Source organism: Euphorbia lathyris, chromosome 9 (genome assembly GCF_963576675.1).
Source record: "Euphorbia lathyris chromosome 9, ddEupLath1.1, whole genome shotgun sequence".
In the NCBI taxonomy this organism is placed as follows: Eukaryota; Viridiplantae; Streptophyta; class Magnoliopsida; order Malpighiales; family Euphorbiaceae; genus Euphorbia; species Euphorbia lathyris.
The window spans coordinates 70,948,537-70,963,408 of record NC_088918.1 but is presented as its reverse complement, the minus strand read 5'-3'; the positions used below and the strand labels follow the sequence as shown (position 1 = coordinate 70,963,408).

General features: G+C 34.7%; 2 protein-coding genes across 2 annotated transcripts; both read left to right on the top strand.

Moving 5' to 3' along the window:
* The first annotated feature begins 225 nt into the window (after positions 1–225).
* LOC136205396 (UDP-glucosyltransferase 29-like) lies at positions 226–1,724 on the top strand. Its single transcript, XM_065995963.1, has one exon. It carries the CDS (start codon positions 334–336, stop codon positions 1,657–1,659), a length of 1,326 nt encoding a protein of 441 aa, XP_065852035.1. The 5' UTR covers positions 226–333; the 3' UTR covers positions 1,660–1,724.
* Positions 1,725–12,577: 10,853 nt separating this feature from the next.
* On the top strand, positions 12,578–14,295 carry LOC136205166 (beta-D-glucosyl crocetin beta-1,6-glucosyltransferase-like). Its single transcript, XM_065995657.1, has one exon. The coding sequence runs from the start codon at positions 12,704–12,706 to the stop codon at positions 14,036–14,038; it is 1,335 nt and encodes a 444-aa protein (XP_065851729.1). The 5' UTR covers positions 12,578–12,703; the 3' UTR covers positions 14,039–14,295.
* The last annotated feature ends 577 nt before the right edge of the window (positions 14,296–14,872 follow it).

The following is a 14,872-nucleotide window of genomic DNA, read 5'->3' as shown; positions in this document are numbered from 1 at the left end:
AAAACCACACACATCCATCAACACATAGGTTATTTTTGGAATTATCTCAAATATTTAACCATTAGTTACATCCATGTTATCTATATCAGCCGCGGAGGGAGGAGATGCATCTAATCTAGGAGAAACAGACAGTTCTAGCAAACGTAGGAAAAGAGTCCTGTAGTGTTGATCCTCTCCTCTCACTTCATATTTACAATATATCTTCTTCCATTTATTTTTATATAGTTATATTTATTATATATACACCCTCTTTAACACTATATAAACTCAAATAAAGAGCAACACTACAACTTACCAAAGAAAAAGAAAAAGCACTCAGAAACATATGCAGATATGGAGAGACAAGAAAAAATTAGAGTGTTGATGTTTCCATGGCTAGCTCATGGACATATATCTCCATTCTTAGAACTAGCCAAGAGACTTTCCAAAAGAAACTTCTACATCTACTTCTGTTCTACTCCTATAAATCTTAATTCCATAAAAAAAACACTATCACCTAACTACTTTCTCTCAATCCAACTCATTGAACTTCATCTTCCAGCTTTACCTTCCTTACCTCCACATTTTCATACCACAAAAGGCCTTCCTCCTCATTTAATGCCTACTCTTAAAAAAGCCTTTGACAATTCAAGCCCTAGCTTTCTCAAAATCTTAGAAATTCTTAAACCTGATTTGCTTATCTATGATTTTATCCAGCCATGGGCTCCAGTTCTAGCTTTGAATTACAATATCCCTTCTGTCTTCTTCTTTTGTAGTTCTATCTCTATGCGTGCCTTTCTTACGCAAAACCAGGATAATGAAAACCTTTTCCCGGAAATATGTCCTGAGGAGTATATGAAAAGAAAGGTTCTTCATGTCCGCAAATCCACTTCCAATGAGAGTGAGGGTAGAGGTAGCTCTATCCAAAGTTGGGAGAGATCATCCCGTTTCGTTTTGGCGAAAACGTTTCGTGAAATCGAAGGGGAATACATTGATTATCTCAGCACGAAATTCATGAAGAGCATCATCCCTACAGGTCCTCTTGTTGAAGAACCAGAACAAGAAGATGACTACAACATCAATGAAGTGAAAGAATGGTTATCAAAGAAGAAACGTTTCTCAACCGTTTTTGTTTCTTTTGGAAGTGAGTATTTTCTTACAAAACAAGAAAGGGAGGAAATAGCAGAAGGGTTAGAACTTAGTGGAGTGAATTTCATTTGGGTTATAAGGTTTCCAAAAGGAGAAGAGACGAAGTTGGAAGATTCACTGCCTGAAAGATTCCTTGAAAGGGTAAAAGAGAGAGGAAAAGTAGTGGAAGGATGGATTCCACAGGGGAGAATTTTGAGAGATTCAAAAATTGGAGGGTTTGTGAGTCATTGTGGATGGAGTTCAGTGATGGAAAGTATGAAGTTCGGGGTACCAATTATAGGTTTGCCAATGAATCTTGATCAACCTGTGAATGCAAGATTAGTAAAACATGTTGGTGTGGGGATAGAGGTGAAGAGAAGTGAGAATGGAGAGATTGAAAGAGAAGAGATAGCACAAACAATTAGAAAGGTTGTGATAGAGAAAAGTGGGGATTTTGTTAGGAAAAAAGTGAGGGAAATGAGTAATGTTATGATCAAGAAAAGCGAGGAAGATATTGATGTTGTGGTTCATGAATTGCTACAACTTTTGTGAGTGTCAAAATGAGTTATAGTGTTATAATTGTGTTCGTATTATATGATAGGTAAGGAATTTCCACATATGAAGTGCCATATAAACCTCATAAGGCACTAAACAGTATACTACTTCTGAATAAATAGTGGTGCAGGTGAAGCTGCAGTATCATAAACCATGATGGAGGTGACAACAAAATCACAAGAAAAATTACTTCTGTAACTTATATTATATGTACGATGCATTGTCATGCCAAAGAGAAGAATAGGCATATGATTTCTTCCTGTTCTTTTCTCTGTCTATCCATTGGTTTTTCGTATTTACATGTTAAATATAACCAACAAATAGAGCCTAAAATCACAAACACAATCATCAAAAGAAGACAAAATACCCAATTGATAAAAAAAGATTCTGAAAATAGTTAATCTTCATTCTTCTACTTCTTATGCGTGTGAATATCTGTCTAGCACATATCATATTTTTTGTGCACAAGAGTGAGATGAATTATAGCATGAATTACTACATAAAAGCTAGATTAGTCAATGCTGAACTGAAGGAGGTGAAATGAAAAGGGAAACACAAGTGTTAGTAATAACGAACCAGCAGAAACCAGTTGCTGGATAGGTGTTCCTAAGATCAATAGAATGGCGAAGCATCTCCTCACACGAAGAGATTCAAAATCCAAAATCGAAAAAATAGAATTTCAGAAAACTCAGAAATTCAATTCTACTATATCACAGATATATACAAGATCATGGAACATTAGTGTCGTCTAACGAAATTACAAACTAATAGCTCGTGAAAGCTTCAAATGTTTGAGAGATTTAATACTATCTGATAAGCAAAAGTCAAGTGCAGTGAGAATACCTCGCCGGTAGTAGCGGCGCGTGAGTGGAACATTCGCCAAACTATCATCGGAGAGGGTTGGAGAAGATGCATAATGAGGTGGAGAAGTTGATGATGGTAAACGAGAAAGCAAAAAGGAAACAGTTGTGCAGTGAAAAGTGAAATACGCCGTTTATTGAGACGGTAAAAGAAGCACAACAGTAAAAGTAGTTGAGGTGCTGGCATATCGAACCCAGTCCTTACAGCATTTTTTTTTTGGAAATTTACATACAAATCCTGTATAAACCAATGTTAGCAGGCTTGGACCGGACCGGCTAATCGAACCGGCGAGGAAACCGGTCCGAACCTGGCCAGTTTTTTGAAAGTTAAAAAAATCGGAGAGACTTGGGACCCGGCAGTGCGGCCGGGAACCGGGATGACCTCGGGTCTCTGAATGAGGCGAAAAAATTTTGGGCGGGTCTGGAGAATCTAGGCGGGGTGTGAGGCTGTTTAAAATTTTGGCGGGCTGTGAAATAAAATGGGGTGGGCTTTGTACCGCTGGCCAAGTTAAGGGACCTCATTACGGTGCGGCATTCGCGTCGCCCACGTCGTGCGGGTGCGCCCCTAACCCGACAGTTAATCGATTGCACCCCCTGCGCGTGAGAGAGCATTTTCCCTAATAATTAGTTAAAAGCTTGTAAACATCATTTACTTAGTGAAGTTTCTCATTTCTTTCCTATGTGGGATGTGAATGCTTAATTTCCTTTTATCTTCTTCCAAACCATTTTAAGTCGTTCACTTTGAGCATCAATTTCTCATTCATCACTTGTCCGTTTTGAGTTTATAATATATTTTTAAAAAGATCTCATGACATAGAATACGTTGATATATTTCAATTTATTCTGAACTTAATTTATTCGTCATATATTTAAGACTCAAATTAACAAAAAATAACAAACCAAATGTTGTTTATAATTTATTTTGGATATATATAATGTATAAAAATAATTTTAAATTAGTAATATATATTTAATATATATATATATATATATATTATTTATTTATTTATTACGTCATCCGGTTCGACCAATCCGAGCCATTCGATCCGACCAAGTGACCCGTGACCCAGTTACCAATCCGGTTTGATGTCCGGTCCGGTTCTGATATGTAACACCCTGGTCCAATACCATGTAGATATTGTCCGCTCTTGCCCAAATCCAACACCTTGGGCCTCACGGCTTTAAAACGCGTCTGCATGTATTGGATTCTCATCTCACTAATAAGCCCCAGTCACTCTCTCTCCATTTTCGATGTGGGATTCAGTTCATTCATGTCCCCATCGCCATCCCTTAGGGCCGCTCCTTGCTCAGGCCTTCTTACCCCGGCGCCACCCACTCCGGACCGGGTCGTTATATGATAACAGTAGTATAAACTAATAACATCATTATTTTTAATCAATTTTAAAAATTGAAGTCTATAAATTAAAAATCTAGATATATTCTCTAAAGTTTAGGATTTATAAATTAGAATTTAAAAGTTTTAAATTAGAGTATAAAAGTATATTTTATTTGTTATGTATGAAAAATAATAACGTATTCGGAATTAAATTTGATAATCTGATTTAGTTATAATGTTGTAGTTAATTATGATATTCCAATTTTTTTTATTTCAGGTCCGGTCTAACTCAGATCCACTAAAACCTATTTATATTTAGGTTGGGTTTACAGTTTATAAAAATAGCATGGTAGATCCAGCTCAGCTCAATTCATTTGATTAATATTTAATTTTTTTTGTAGGAAAGGGAAAGAAAAAACAAAAAAGAAAAAACCACTAACTAACCCGGGATTAGTCTAGGAAAACTAACCCCCACCATATCGTCTCAAAGCAACGAAAAAAGGAAGTCAGAAGGAGAAGAGAAAGTTGAGACTCCCAACGTCCTCGCATGGCTCTCAGCTGCAAGGCGGTCTGCCACCCTGTTCTACTCCCTGAATACATGACCAAAGTTGATGGTATCGAAGGAAGAACACAATCTTTTGATCTCTTTAATTAAGTTTTGGCTACCTAAACCAATAGCCTTATTATCAGAAATCATTTTGACCACCTCAAGGTTGTCAGATTCCACAATCAGTCTTCTCAAACCCAGATTTTTGGCGAGCCTAAGCCCAGAGAAGATCCCTCAGAGCTCAGCAGTTAAGGAAGAACCCATCCCTAGATTCTGAGCAAAGCCAGACACCCAAGTACCACCAGCATCTCTCAAAACCCCTCCAGCCGCAATTTTGCTGTCCACAAGACACGAGCCATCAGTATTTAACTTTACCAACCCTTCACCCGGTCTACTCCATCCAAAAAGATGCTCAACAGTTCTCTGGCTAGTACTAGATAAATTATCCTCATTAAAGCTGTTAATAATAGTATTAACTTTCTTAGAGAAGTAATCAAGAAGGTTAGGAATAACAATAGCTCCTTCACCAAAGATATCAGCATTCCTTCGCTGCCAAAGCTGGTGACAGATAACGGAAAAGAGGATAGCACCATGCTCCAGCTCAGGTAAAAGCAAACCTTTAACACCATCTATAAACCAATCATGATCTGAATAGGCAAAGAAATCAGGTAGCAAATGGACCGAAAGCACTTTCCTCCACACATTTTTACTCTTCGCACAATCCCTAAGAACATGGCAGATGGTTTTCGCCTGAACTCTGCATCTACTACAAGTATTCGCCTCCACTAAATGGCGTCTTTTCCTTTCAACATCCGTAAGCAACCTATTCTTAGCACCAAGCCAAAGGAAACTCCTAATGCGATAAGGAACTTTCAAGGCCCAAATATTCTTCCAAACGACTGAAGGGGACGCATCCAAATTAAGATTGAAGGCCTCAAAATCAGATTTGCAAGAATAAGCACCGTTATTCGTAAGGGACCAACAGTGGCTATCCCCATCTTCCTCCTTACCACTAACTTTAACCCCTCGAATCTTCAGGAGCATCTCCAGATTAAGGTAAGCATCAAATTTAGACCAAACCCAATCTCCCTCCGAGTCCACAACATCAGCAATACTCCAATTCCGACTCTCCAGGGGCGGTAGAGAAGTACAAACTTCTAATAAAGACTTCTTCCCAAGCCAGATGTCATTCCAAAAACTAATTGATCTACCATTGCCCACCGACCAACCAATCCTAGAGCAAAACTCAGAAAACACAGCATTAACTCCTTTCCATAAGAAAGAACAATTAATAACTCTCTCTTTTGGGCCCCCAAAAATCCTATCCTTTCTATATTTCTCACACAATAACCGAACCCAAAGAGCATCCGGGGATTGCCACATCCTCCAAAGAAGCTTCATTAACAACATTTTATTATTGTCCCTGGCTTGTCTAATCCCCAATCCTCCCTTATTCTTAGGTTGGCAAACCTCTTCCCACGGAACAAGATGAATTTTTTTCCCCTCTTTTGAGTCTCCCCACAGGAAACGTCGATTAATTTTATCAAGACCATTAAGAACAGGCTTTGGCAACCTACAAGCTTGCATTATGTGATTAGGAACCGCACAATTCACCGATTGGATCAAGGTAAGACGGTCCGAAAGAAAGAGATTTAGCTTTCCAACTAGCACACTTACTATTAGATCTATCGAAGATCTCTTTAAAAGAAGCTTTAGAAACTCTATCACTATGGAGAGGAACCCCCAAATAGTTACCAAAAGCCTTGGTAAGAGGAATACCAGAAATCTCACTCATCCTTTTACATACCCTTTGGTCCATATTATTAGAGCACAACATTCTAGATTTTTGGATATTAAGCTTTTGACCTGAAACAGAGCAAAAGTTACTGATGATATCCATAATCACACCAATTTTCTCCTCACATCCTTCAACAAATATCATAACATCATCAGCAAAGAACAAATGAGAGACCAGGGGACACAATTTATTAATGGAAACCGGATGAAGCCTCCCAATGCTAACAGCATCTTGGATAAGATGAGTTAACCTCTCCATAGCAATAACAAATAAGAACGGACTCATAGGGTCCCCTTGACGGATACCTCGGGAAGGAGTAAACTCCTCGGACAAATCCCCATCAATCAACACTTGAAAAACCAGAGAAGAAATACAAACCTCAATTAATTTCCTCCAATTATCCGCAATCCCAGCTCTCATCAGACTATCAAGGAGAAAACTCCAGTTAATCCGATCATAAGCTTTCTCAAGATCCAGCTTCAGAGCCACAATACCACGCTTACCCTTTTTGATCTTCATCGAATGGACCATCTCTTGAGCGATAACAATATTATCCATCATGTGTCTCCCTGGGACAAAACTACCTTGATTCTGGCTAATAATATCGGGAAGAATACACCAAAGTCTATTAGCCACAATTTTGGTAATAACCTTATAGATCACATTACACAGACTAATAGGTCTCATTTGTAAGAAAGAAGAAGGCTTCTCCACTTTAGGAATCAGGACCAGAAGAGTTTTATTCACTAGTTTAACATCCTCAGACCCATTAAAAACCCCTTTGACAAAACTGTAAATTCCTTCTTTAACAGTTTCCCAATGATTATGATAAAAACCGACCGGGAGCCCATCAACCCCACGAGCTTTAGTAGTTCCAATGCTAAAAACCGCCTGACCAATCTCTTTCTGATCAATAGGGTGAAAAGCTTCAATACTCCTATCCTCACAAACCGTAGGAAACGTAATCCTAGACAGAGTTCTATCCAAATCCACCGGGTCTTCTTTAAATAACTCTTTATAGAAATTGAGGGCCAAGAGACAGATTTCTTCATCTTCATAAACCCAATTACCATTAGGATCCTTGATAGCATCAATCCGATTCTTCTGCCTTCTGATAACAGTAGAAAGATGGAAATACCTCGTATTACGATCTCCATCTGTAATCCATGCCTTCCTTGATTTCTGAAACCACAGCAACTCTTCTTGCCTTAGCACCACTTCCAACTCATTCTGGAGGGATCTAAGAAGACAGTTTAAACTATGGTCAAACTACAAAATAAACCTCATAGTTTGACCAATTTATAAATGCAGTCTCATGGTTTAAAAGATTATAAATAGAAGTCTGTGATTTTTGGAGTTTGCAAATGTAAACCTTGCAAATTAACTAAACCATAAGTATTGTTTGATCGAAAATCGACTCATATATCCTTTAACTATAAACTTTACAAACTCAAAACTTCTGTTTGTAAATTTTTAAACCATGAGACTGCATTTGTAAATTGGTGAAACTATACGGTTTATTTTTATATTTTACCCTAAGAAAACTATATACATTTTTAATGAGTTTATTTGGGTTGGGGTTGGAACTTAATTTTGAGAAATTTACATAAAAATTTAGTTTTAAGAAATTATCTACAATTATGTCAAGTAATAATTTGAATTATATCAAACTAAGTAAATCACTATTTTTAATATATGTTAAAGGCTAGGGTTTATAAATTAGGGGTATAAGATATATTTGTTAGAATACATTCATTCTACTAATATATAATTTAAATTAAAGAAACATAAAAAGAGGTGCACTTATTTACGTGTAGGTTTATAAAAAAAAATATAAATATATAGATATTAGAAAATTTATATACAAATTCACTTTTAAAAAACTATCTACAATTATATCATATTATAATTTTGGATTATACAAACAGATAGAGAATAGAGTATATAAAGGCAATTTGCCATCAAAGGATTTTTTCAACTATTTCAACAGCTAATATAACAGCTAATATAATATTGTTTCTGTTAACCCATTAAAGGAATCGATAAGTGTGTTCGTGAATAACCCATTAAAAAAGCAGAAACAATAAAAATTTATAATAAATCAAAAAATAAAGAAGGAACCGCAGCAAAACCTTGCTAAATAAGCTATGCTTTACCCGGTCTAGTCTCTTTGACAAGTTGAGTTTTGTCTCATCTCTTTGATAAGTTTTGCTTTTTATATATTGTGTCTTCGTTTTTATCTTACATTCTCGTCATCATGAGTATTGTGGCTTGGAACTGTTATGGGCTGGGCAACCTACGTTCAGTTCGGGTTCTCTTGGATCTTGTCCGGGTCAACAAACCAAGTATCATTTTTCTTTCAAAGACTCTTTTAACTTCCTGCCATTTGGATACAGTTAAAAGAAAGTTGGTCTATGCTGGTAGGTTGTGTTTGGGCTGTGTTGGTAGAAGTGGGGTCTGGTCCTTATTTGGCTTGAAGAGGGGATGGTGGATATTACGGATTCCAGCTATAATTTTATTGATGCACAGATACACCTTTGTGTGAATCAAACATGGAGATTTACAGGTACTACGGTTTCTCTGGAAGATCAAAGTGGTGGCAGGATGCTCAATCAAAGGGGATGCTTGTTTGTGCCCAGGTTGTTCCAGGTGGGACAGGGTCTTTTCAGGGTGCAATTCGCTGGTTACGGCCTCCTCCAGCTCGCTTTAAACTGAATGTGGATGCCTCTATTATCTCGGGATCAGGTCTGCTGGGTTTCGGGGCGGTGTTACGAGACTTCAACGATAAGTTTTGTGGAGCTTTTTCCAAACTTGTGTGGGGTGATTTCTTGCCTCGTGTAGGGGAAGCTATGAGCATTCGAGAATCTCTAAGTTGGCTCAACGGAAAGGGTATGGACGTTTTTCTTGTTGAAACCGATGCAGAGGTGGTGGTTTTAGATCTTAATCAACCCGCCTTCAGGTCTTATTACGGCCTTGTTCTTGATGATTGTAATAGGTTGATTCATTTGTTTAATGATGTTAATATCATTTTTGCAGTCGTTCTGCAAATAGTGCTCATGAACTTGCAAGGACATTCTATTCTATGTCAGGACTGATGAAATGGCATACTAGTCCTACAGATTTCATTGTTTAAGCCTTGTATTCTAATTCTATTTAATATATCAAAGAAAAATTATGCTTCATCCATGAAAATTTTCAAACTAGAACACACTTTTCTGAATTTCATGTAAGTTGAATAGAAAAGATTTGCAAAAAAAAATTAGTCTTTTATTAATTCTCTGCCATTTTTAAAATTAAATTGCATAATTCTTAAAAAAACACAAAACATGAATCTCAATTTGGATTCAACGTAAATCAAGAAGATAGTTGAAGATAATAGTTACTTATAGTTTATTAGAGTATATCTGATACTAACTAGCTATATTATTCTCTAAAATAATATAAAATATTAGTAAACCAAAATTTAGCTAGTTAAATTTATGTTTTGCTCTAACCATATTAGCTATTTGACTTTTTATTTGATTATTTTATTATTAAAAGTGAATAAAATTAAAGAAAAAAAATTGAAAAGTAGAAAATAGAAACAAAGAAGAAAGAAAAAGAATGAATAAAAATTACAAATAGCTAGCCGAAAGAACTAGTCAAATTTAGCTAATAAAAATGAGTAGTTATGTATTTTAGAGAGTAATGTCACCTTATTGGAATGTTCCACTTTCTAAATAAATAGCTAAATTTGACTATTTAAAGAGTCATATCACTTTATTAAAGATACTCTTATCAGCATAAAATTACAATACAGTCCCTCTTAACCCGTTTTTTTTCATTTCTGCAATGAAATGAATATAAATTCAAATCATTGATCTTATAGGAACTTTTCATAGTATATTAATTTCAAAAAATACATAAGAACTGCTTTAATTTATATTTTGGTTTTCCATCCATCTAGGAAAAGAACTGAAGTTGGTGTACATTTTTTTTTTAACAAATCAGTGTACAATTTTTGTTTTACAAATGTTGATGTTTTTCCTTTTTAATAATACTTCATTCACTCGTTCCATATTACATGTCTTTCTAGAGATTGTTTTTGTTTCATAATATATGTCATTTAATATGATCAATACATATTAAGTCACTTTTTTCTGCTACAAAACATGAGTTTATGAAGATTAATTAGAATAATGGACTTATTATAAAATAAATAAATACTGGAATCACTGTGCCCCATCTATTTTTTGATTTCTCCGTTAGTGGGGGTGTCTGGATTGAGACTAGTGATAAATATGATGTACCAAATAATCTACCATGGAGAAGGCTTATAAGTTGGTTGTCAAGAAAGCCTGCTAGAAAATCTCTTAAATCTTCTATTAGAAGAGTTGCTTTTGCACCAACTGTATATTGAGAGTGGTTGACTAGATGTAAAATTGCTTTTGATAATGATTTTTTTTGTAAGGATCAAATTGTTAGGCAAGTGTCTTTAAATGTAAAAATGAGATTATATAAATCTCAATCTTCGAGCTTGCTGTGGCACAATTAGACTTAGATGTATGAGTTGTCCTTTGGTCATTGTATAAGTTTTTTGTCACTTAATAAGATTTTTTTGATATTTCCATAAAAAATAAATAAATACTGGAATCAATAACTAAAGGGTAACAAAGTCTTTTTATACAACTCTCTAAAAAGAGATGTATGTATTATTTATATAAAAAATAAATAATAATATATAATAAAATAATAATGACTCCTAATTTTAAGGGATGAGTTTGTTATATGATAAAAGTAGTTTATTATTTTCATTTGAACTTTTGGCCTTGTAGCATTTTTCTAGATAAAATTGAAACCATATAAACTCTTGGCCTTGTAACATTTAATGCCAACTTAGGAGTCAAGCTAGGATATACATAATCTGTTAGATCGATAATGTATGTAATATTATTGATGTCAAAAATTAAAATTGAGACACCTATCTATCTATATTTCTTTCCCTTCCTCCACGCATGCAATTTTCTACCTCATTTTTTACACTAATCCTTTCCTCAAACTTTTCCTTCTTAAGTTAGATTAATTTTAGATAGGAAAAATAACCAAATTTAACTTTAGGAAAAAGAACCAAATTTAACTTTAATATTTCAAGCTAAGTGTAGGGGTTAGTGTAGATATAATCCTAATCTTTAACGTATAAATTATTACAAATTTAATCTTAATGTTTCTAAGTAATATCAATTTTAGTCATACACAATCAAAAATTTGAAAAGAATAGATTGACTATTATTTAACGATCACATCTGACTTTCAAAACAAATTTATTAAAAAATTAAAGCAGTTTTGTACATTTTTAACTATATTAATAATACAATAAATATTTTAGGTAATTTGACAGTTGATATTTGGAAGCTTTGAAGTGACAGTTAAATACCAGTCAACTCAGTTTTTTCTTATATTTGATAACGTATGGCTGGAAAATTGATCTTGCTTAGAACCGTTAGGTGTTAAATTTATACAATTTCATACGTTAAAGCAAAATATGCACTCTATTAAAACGTTAGAATTAAATTTGATCTTTATCCCCTTTAAATATTAACAAAACTCTTTCATTAGCCATCACTCTTATTATCTCCATCGTATATATACATCATGTTATTACTCATTGATAACAAATCAAAAATATGTATATGCACATGCATTTTTTTTAAATATCTTATATTCTACACATGTTGGATATATATATTTTTTTTAAACCCATATATATATCCTCGAGTTTAGAGGCATTTCATCTTCAAATTTATTTTGAACCAACTAATATGTAACTGGAATAGAATCTGAAACAACGTATCCATGTTTTTTTAGTGATATGATCTAAAAAACTTCAACTCACCAACATTAGGATAAAATTGCTTCTAGCTATCAGCATTAGAGATAATTTGTCTCATATTCTATAAAGATATTTATTTAGGTTCAATATCTATTAATGGCAAAAAATAATTAATTGAATGATATCCCCATGAAACAATTCAACTAATAAGTTAAGGTTCAAAGAATAGCTTTTAGTATTATATTTTACACATCTCTCATGAGCTTGAAATGTATACAACACATGCTCATCCTAACATGTGTTGAAATTCCATCCGTAAGTAGAATTACTAGGATTCAACACTCAACCATTTACTATGTGAAGCAACCAATTGAACTAAAAGTTTAGACTAAAAGTTAAGGATTAAAAATAACTTTTATTATTATCACCGATATGATAAAAGTATATATTATTTAACTAAGCAATGTAAAATATTTATTAGTTACATTATTATCTATATCAGCTGCGGAGGGAGGAGATGCATCTCAAAATCTGATCTAAGAGAGACAGTTTTAGCAACCTTCTGCCTAGGATAAGAGTCTTGGAGTGTTGATCCTCTCCTCTCACTATATAAACTCAAAGCAAAGAGAAACACTACAACTTACCAAAAAAAACAAAATTATAGGCAAAGCACTCAGAAACATATGCAGATATGGAGAAGATCACAAGAGAAGAAAAAATTAGAGTGTTGATGTTTCCATGGCTAGCTCATGGACATATATCTCCATTCTTAGAACTAGCCAAGAGACTCTCCAAAAAAAACTTCCACATCTGCTTCTGTTCTACTCCTATAAACCTTAATTTCATCAAAAAAACACTATCTCCAAACTACTCTCTCTCAATCCAACTCATTGAACTCCATCTTCCATCTTTACCTTCCTTACCTCCTCATTTTCATACCACAAAAGGCCTTCCTCCCCATTTAATGCCTACTCTTAAAAAAGCCTTTGACAATTCAAGTCCTAGCTTTCTCAAAATCTTGGAAATTCTTAAACCGGACTTGCTTATCTATGATTTTATCCAGCCATGGGCTCCAATTCAAGCTTTAAACCTCAATATCCCTTCTGTCTTTTTCCTTTGTAGTTCTATCTCTATGGCTGCCTTTGTTATCCAAAACACAGATATGGAAAACCTTTTCCCGGAAATCTGTCCTGGAGAGTACTTCAAAAATAAGAGTCTTGATGTGCTGAGGTCCTCTTCTAATGAGAGAAAGGATATCGATAGGTTTATCGAAAGTTGGGAGAGATCATCCCGTTTCATTTTGGCGAAAACGTATCGCGAAATCGAAGGTGAATACATTGATTATCTCAGCGGGAAAATGATGAAGAACATCATCCCCACCGGTCCTCTTGTTGAAGAACAAGAACAAGAAGATAATTCCAACATGAATGAAGTCAAAGAATGGTTAGAAAAGAAGAAACGTTTCTCAACCGTTTTTGTTTCTTTTGGAAGTGAGTATTTTCTTACGAAACAAGAAAGGGAGGAAATAGCAAAAGGGTTAGAACTTAGTGGAGTGAATTTCATTTGGGTTATAAGGTTTCCAAAAGGAGAAGAGATTAAGTTGGAAGATTCACTGCCTGAAAGATTCCTTGAAAGGGTAAAAGAGAGAGGAAAAGTAGTAGAAGGATGGATACCACAAGGGAGAATTTTGAGAGATTCAAAAGTTGGAGGGTTTGTGAGTCATTGTGGATGGAGTTCAGTGATGGAAAGTATGAAATTTGGGGTACCAATAATAGGTTTGCCAATGAATCTTGATCAACCTGTGAATGCAAGATTAGTAGAACATGTTGGTGTGGGGATAGAGGTGAAGAGAAGTGAGAATGGAGAAATTGAAAGAGAAGAGATAGCACAAACAATTAGAAAGGTTGTGGTAGAGAAAAGTGGGGATTTTGTTAGGAAAAAAGTGAGGGAAATGAGTAATGTTATGATCAAGAAAAGAGAGGAAGAGATTGATGTTGTGGTTCATGAATTGCTGCAACTTTTGTGAGTGTCAAAATGAGTCATAGTGTTATAATTGTGTTCATATTGTATGATATGTAAGGAATTTCCACATATGAAGTGCCATATAAACCTCATAAGGCACTAAACAGTATACTACTTCTGAATAAATAGTGATGCAGCTGAAGCTACAGTATCATAAACCATGATGGAGGTGACAACAAAATCACAAGCAAATTACTTCTGTAACTTATATGTACGATGCATTTTCATGGCAAAAAGAAGAATAAGCATATGATTTCTTCCTGTTCTTTTCTCAGTCTATCCATTGGTTTTTCTTATTTACATGTTAAATATAACCAACAAAAAGAGCCTAAAATCACCAACACAATCATCAAAGGAAGAAAAATATCAATGAATACCCAATTAATCACAAAAGCTTCTGAAAAGAGTTAAGCTTCATTCTTCTACTTATGCGCGTAAATTTCTCTGTCTAGGGCATATCACATTTTTGTGTGCACAATAATGAGATGAATTATAACAGGAATTACTACATAAAAGCTAGATTAGTCGATGCTAAAGTGAAGGAGGTGAAAATGAATAGGGAAAATACCAGTGTTCGTAATAATGAACCAGCAGAAACCGTTGCTGGATAGGTGTTGCAAAGATCAATAGAATGGCCAAGCATCTCCTCACACGGAGAGATTCAAAATGCAAAATCGAAAAAACAGAATTTCAGAAAACTCAGAAATTCAATCCTACAATATTCACTTCCACAGATGTACAAGATCATGAAACATTAGTGTCGTCTAACGAAATTACAAACTAATAGCTCGTGAAAACTTCAAATATTTGAGAGATTAAATACTATCTGACGAGCAAA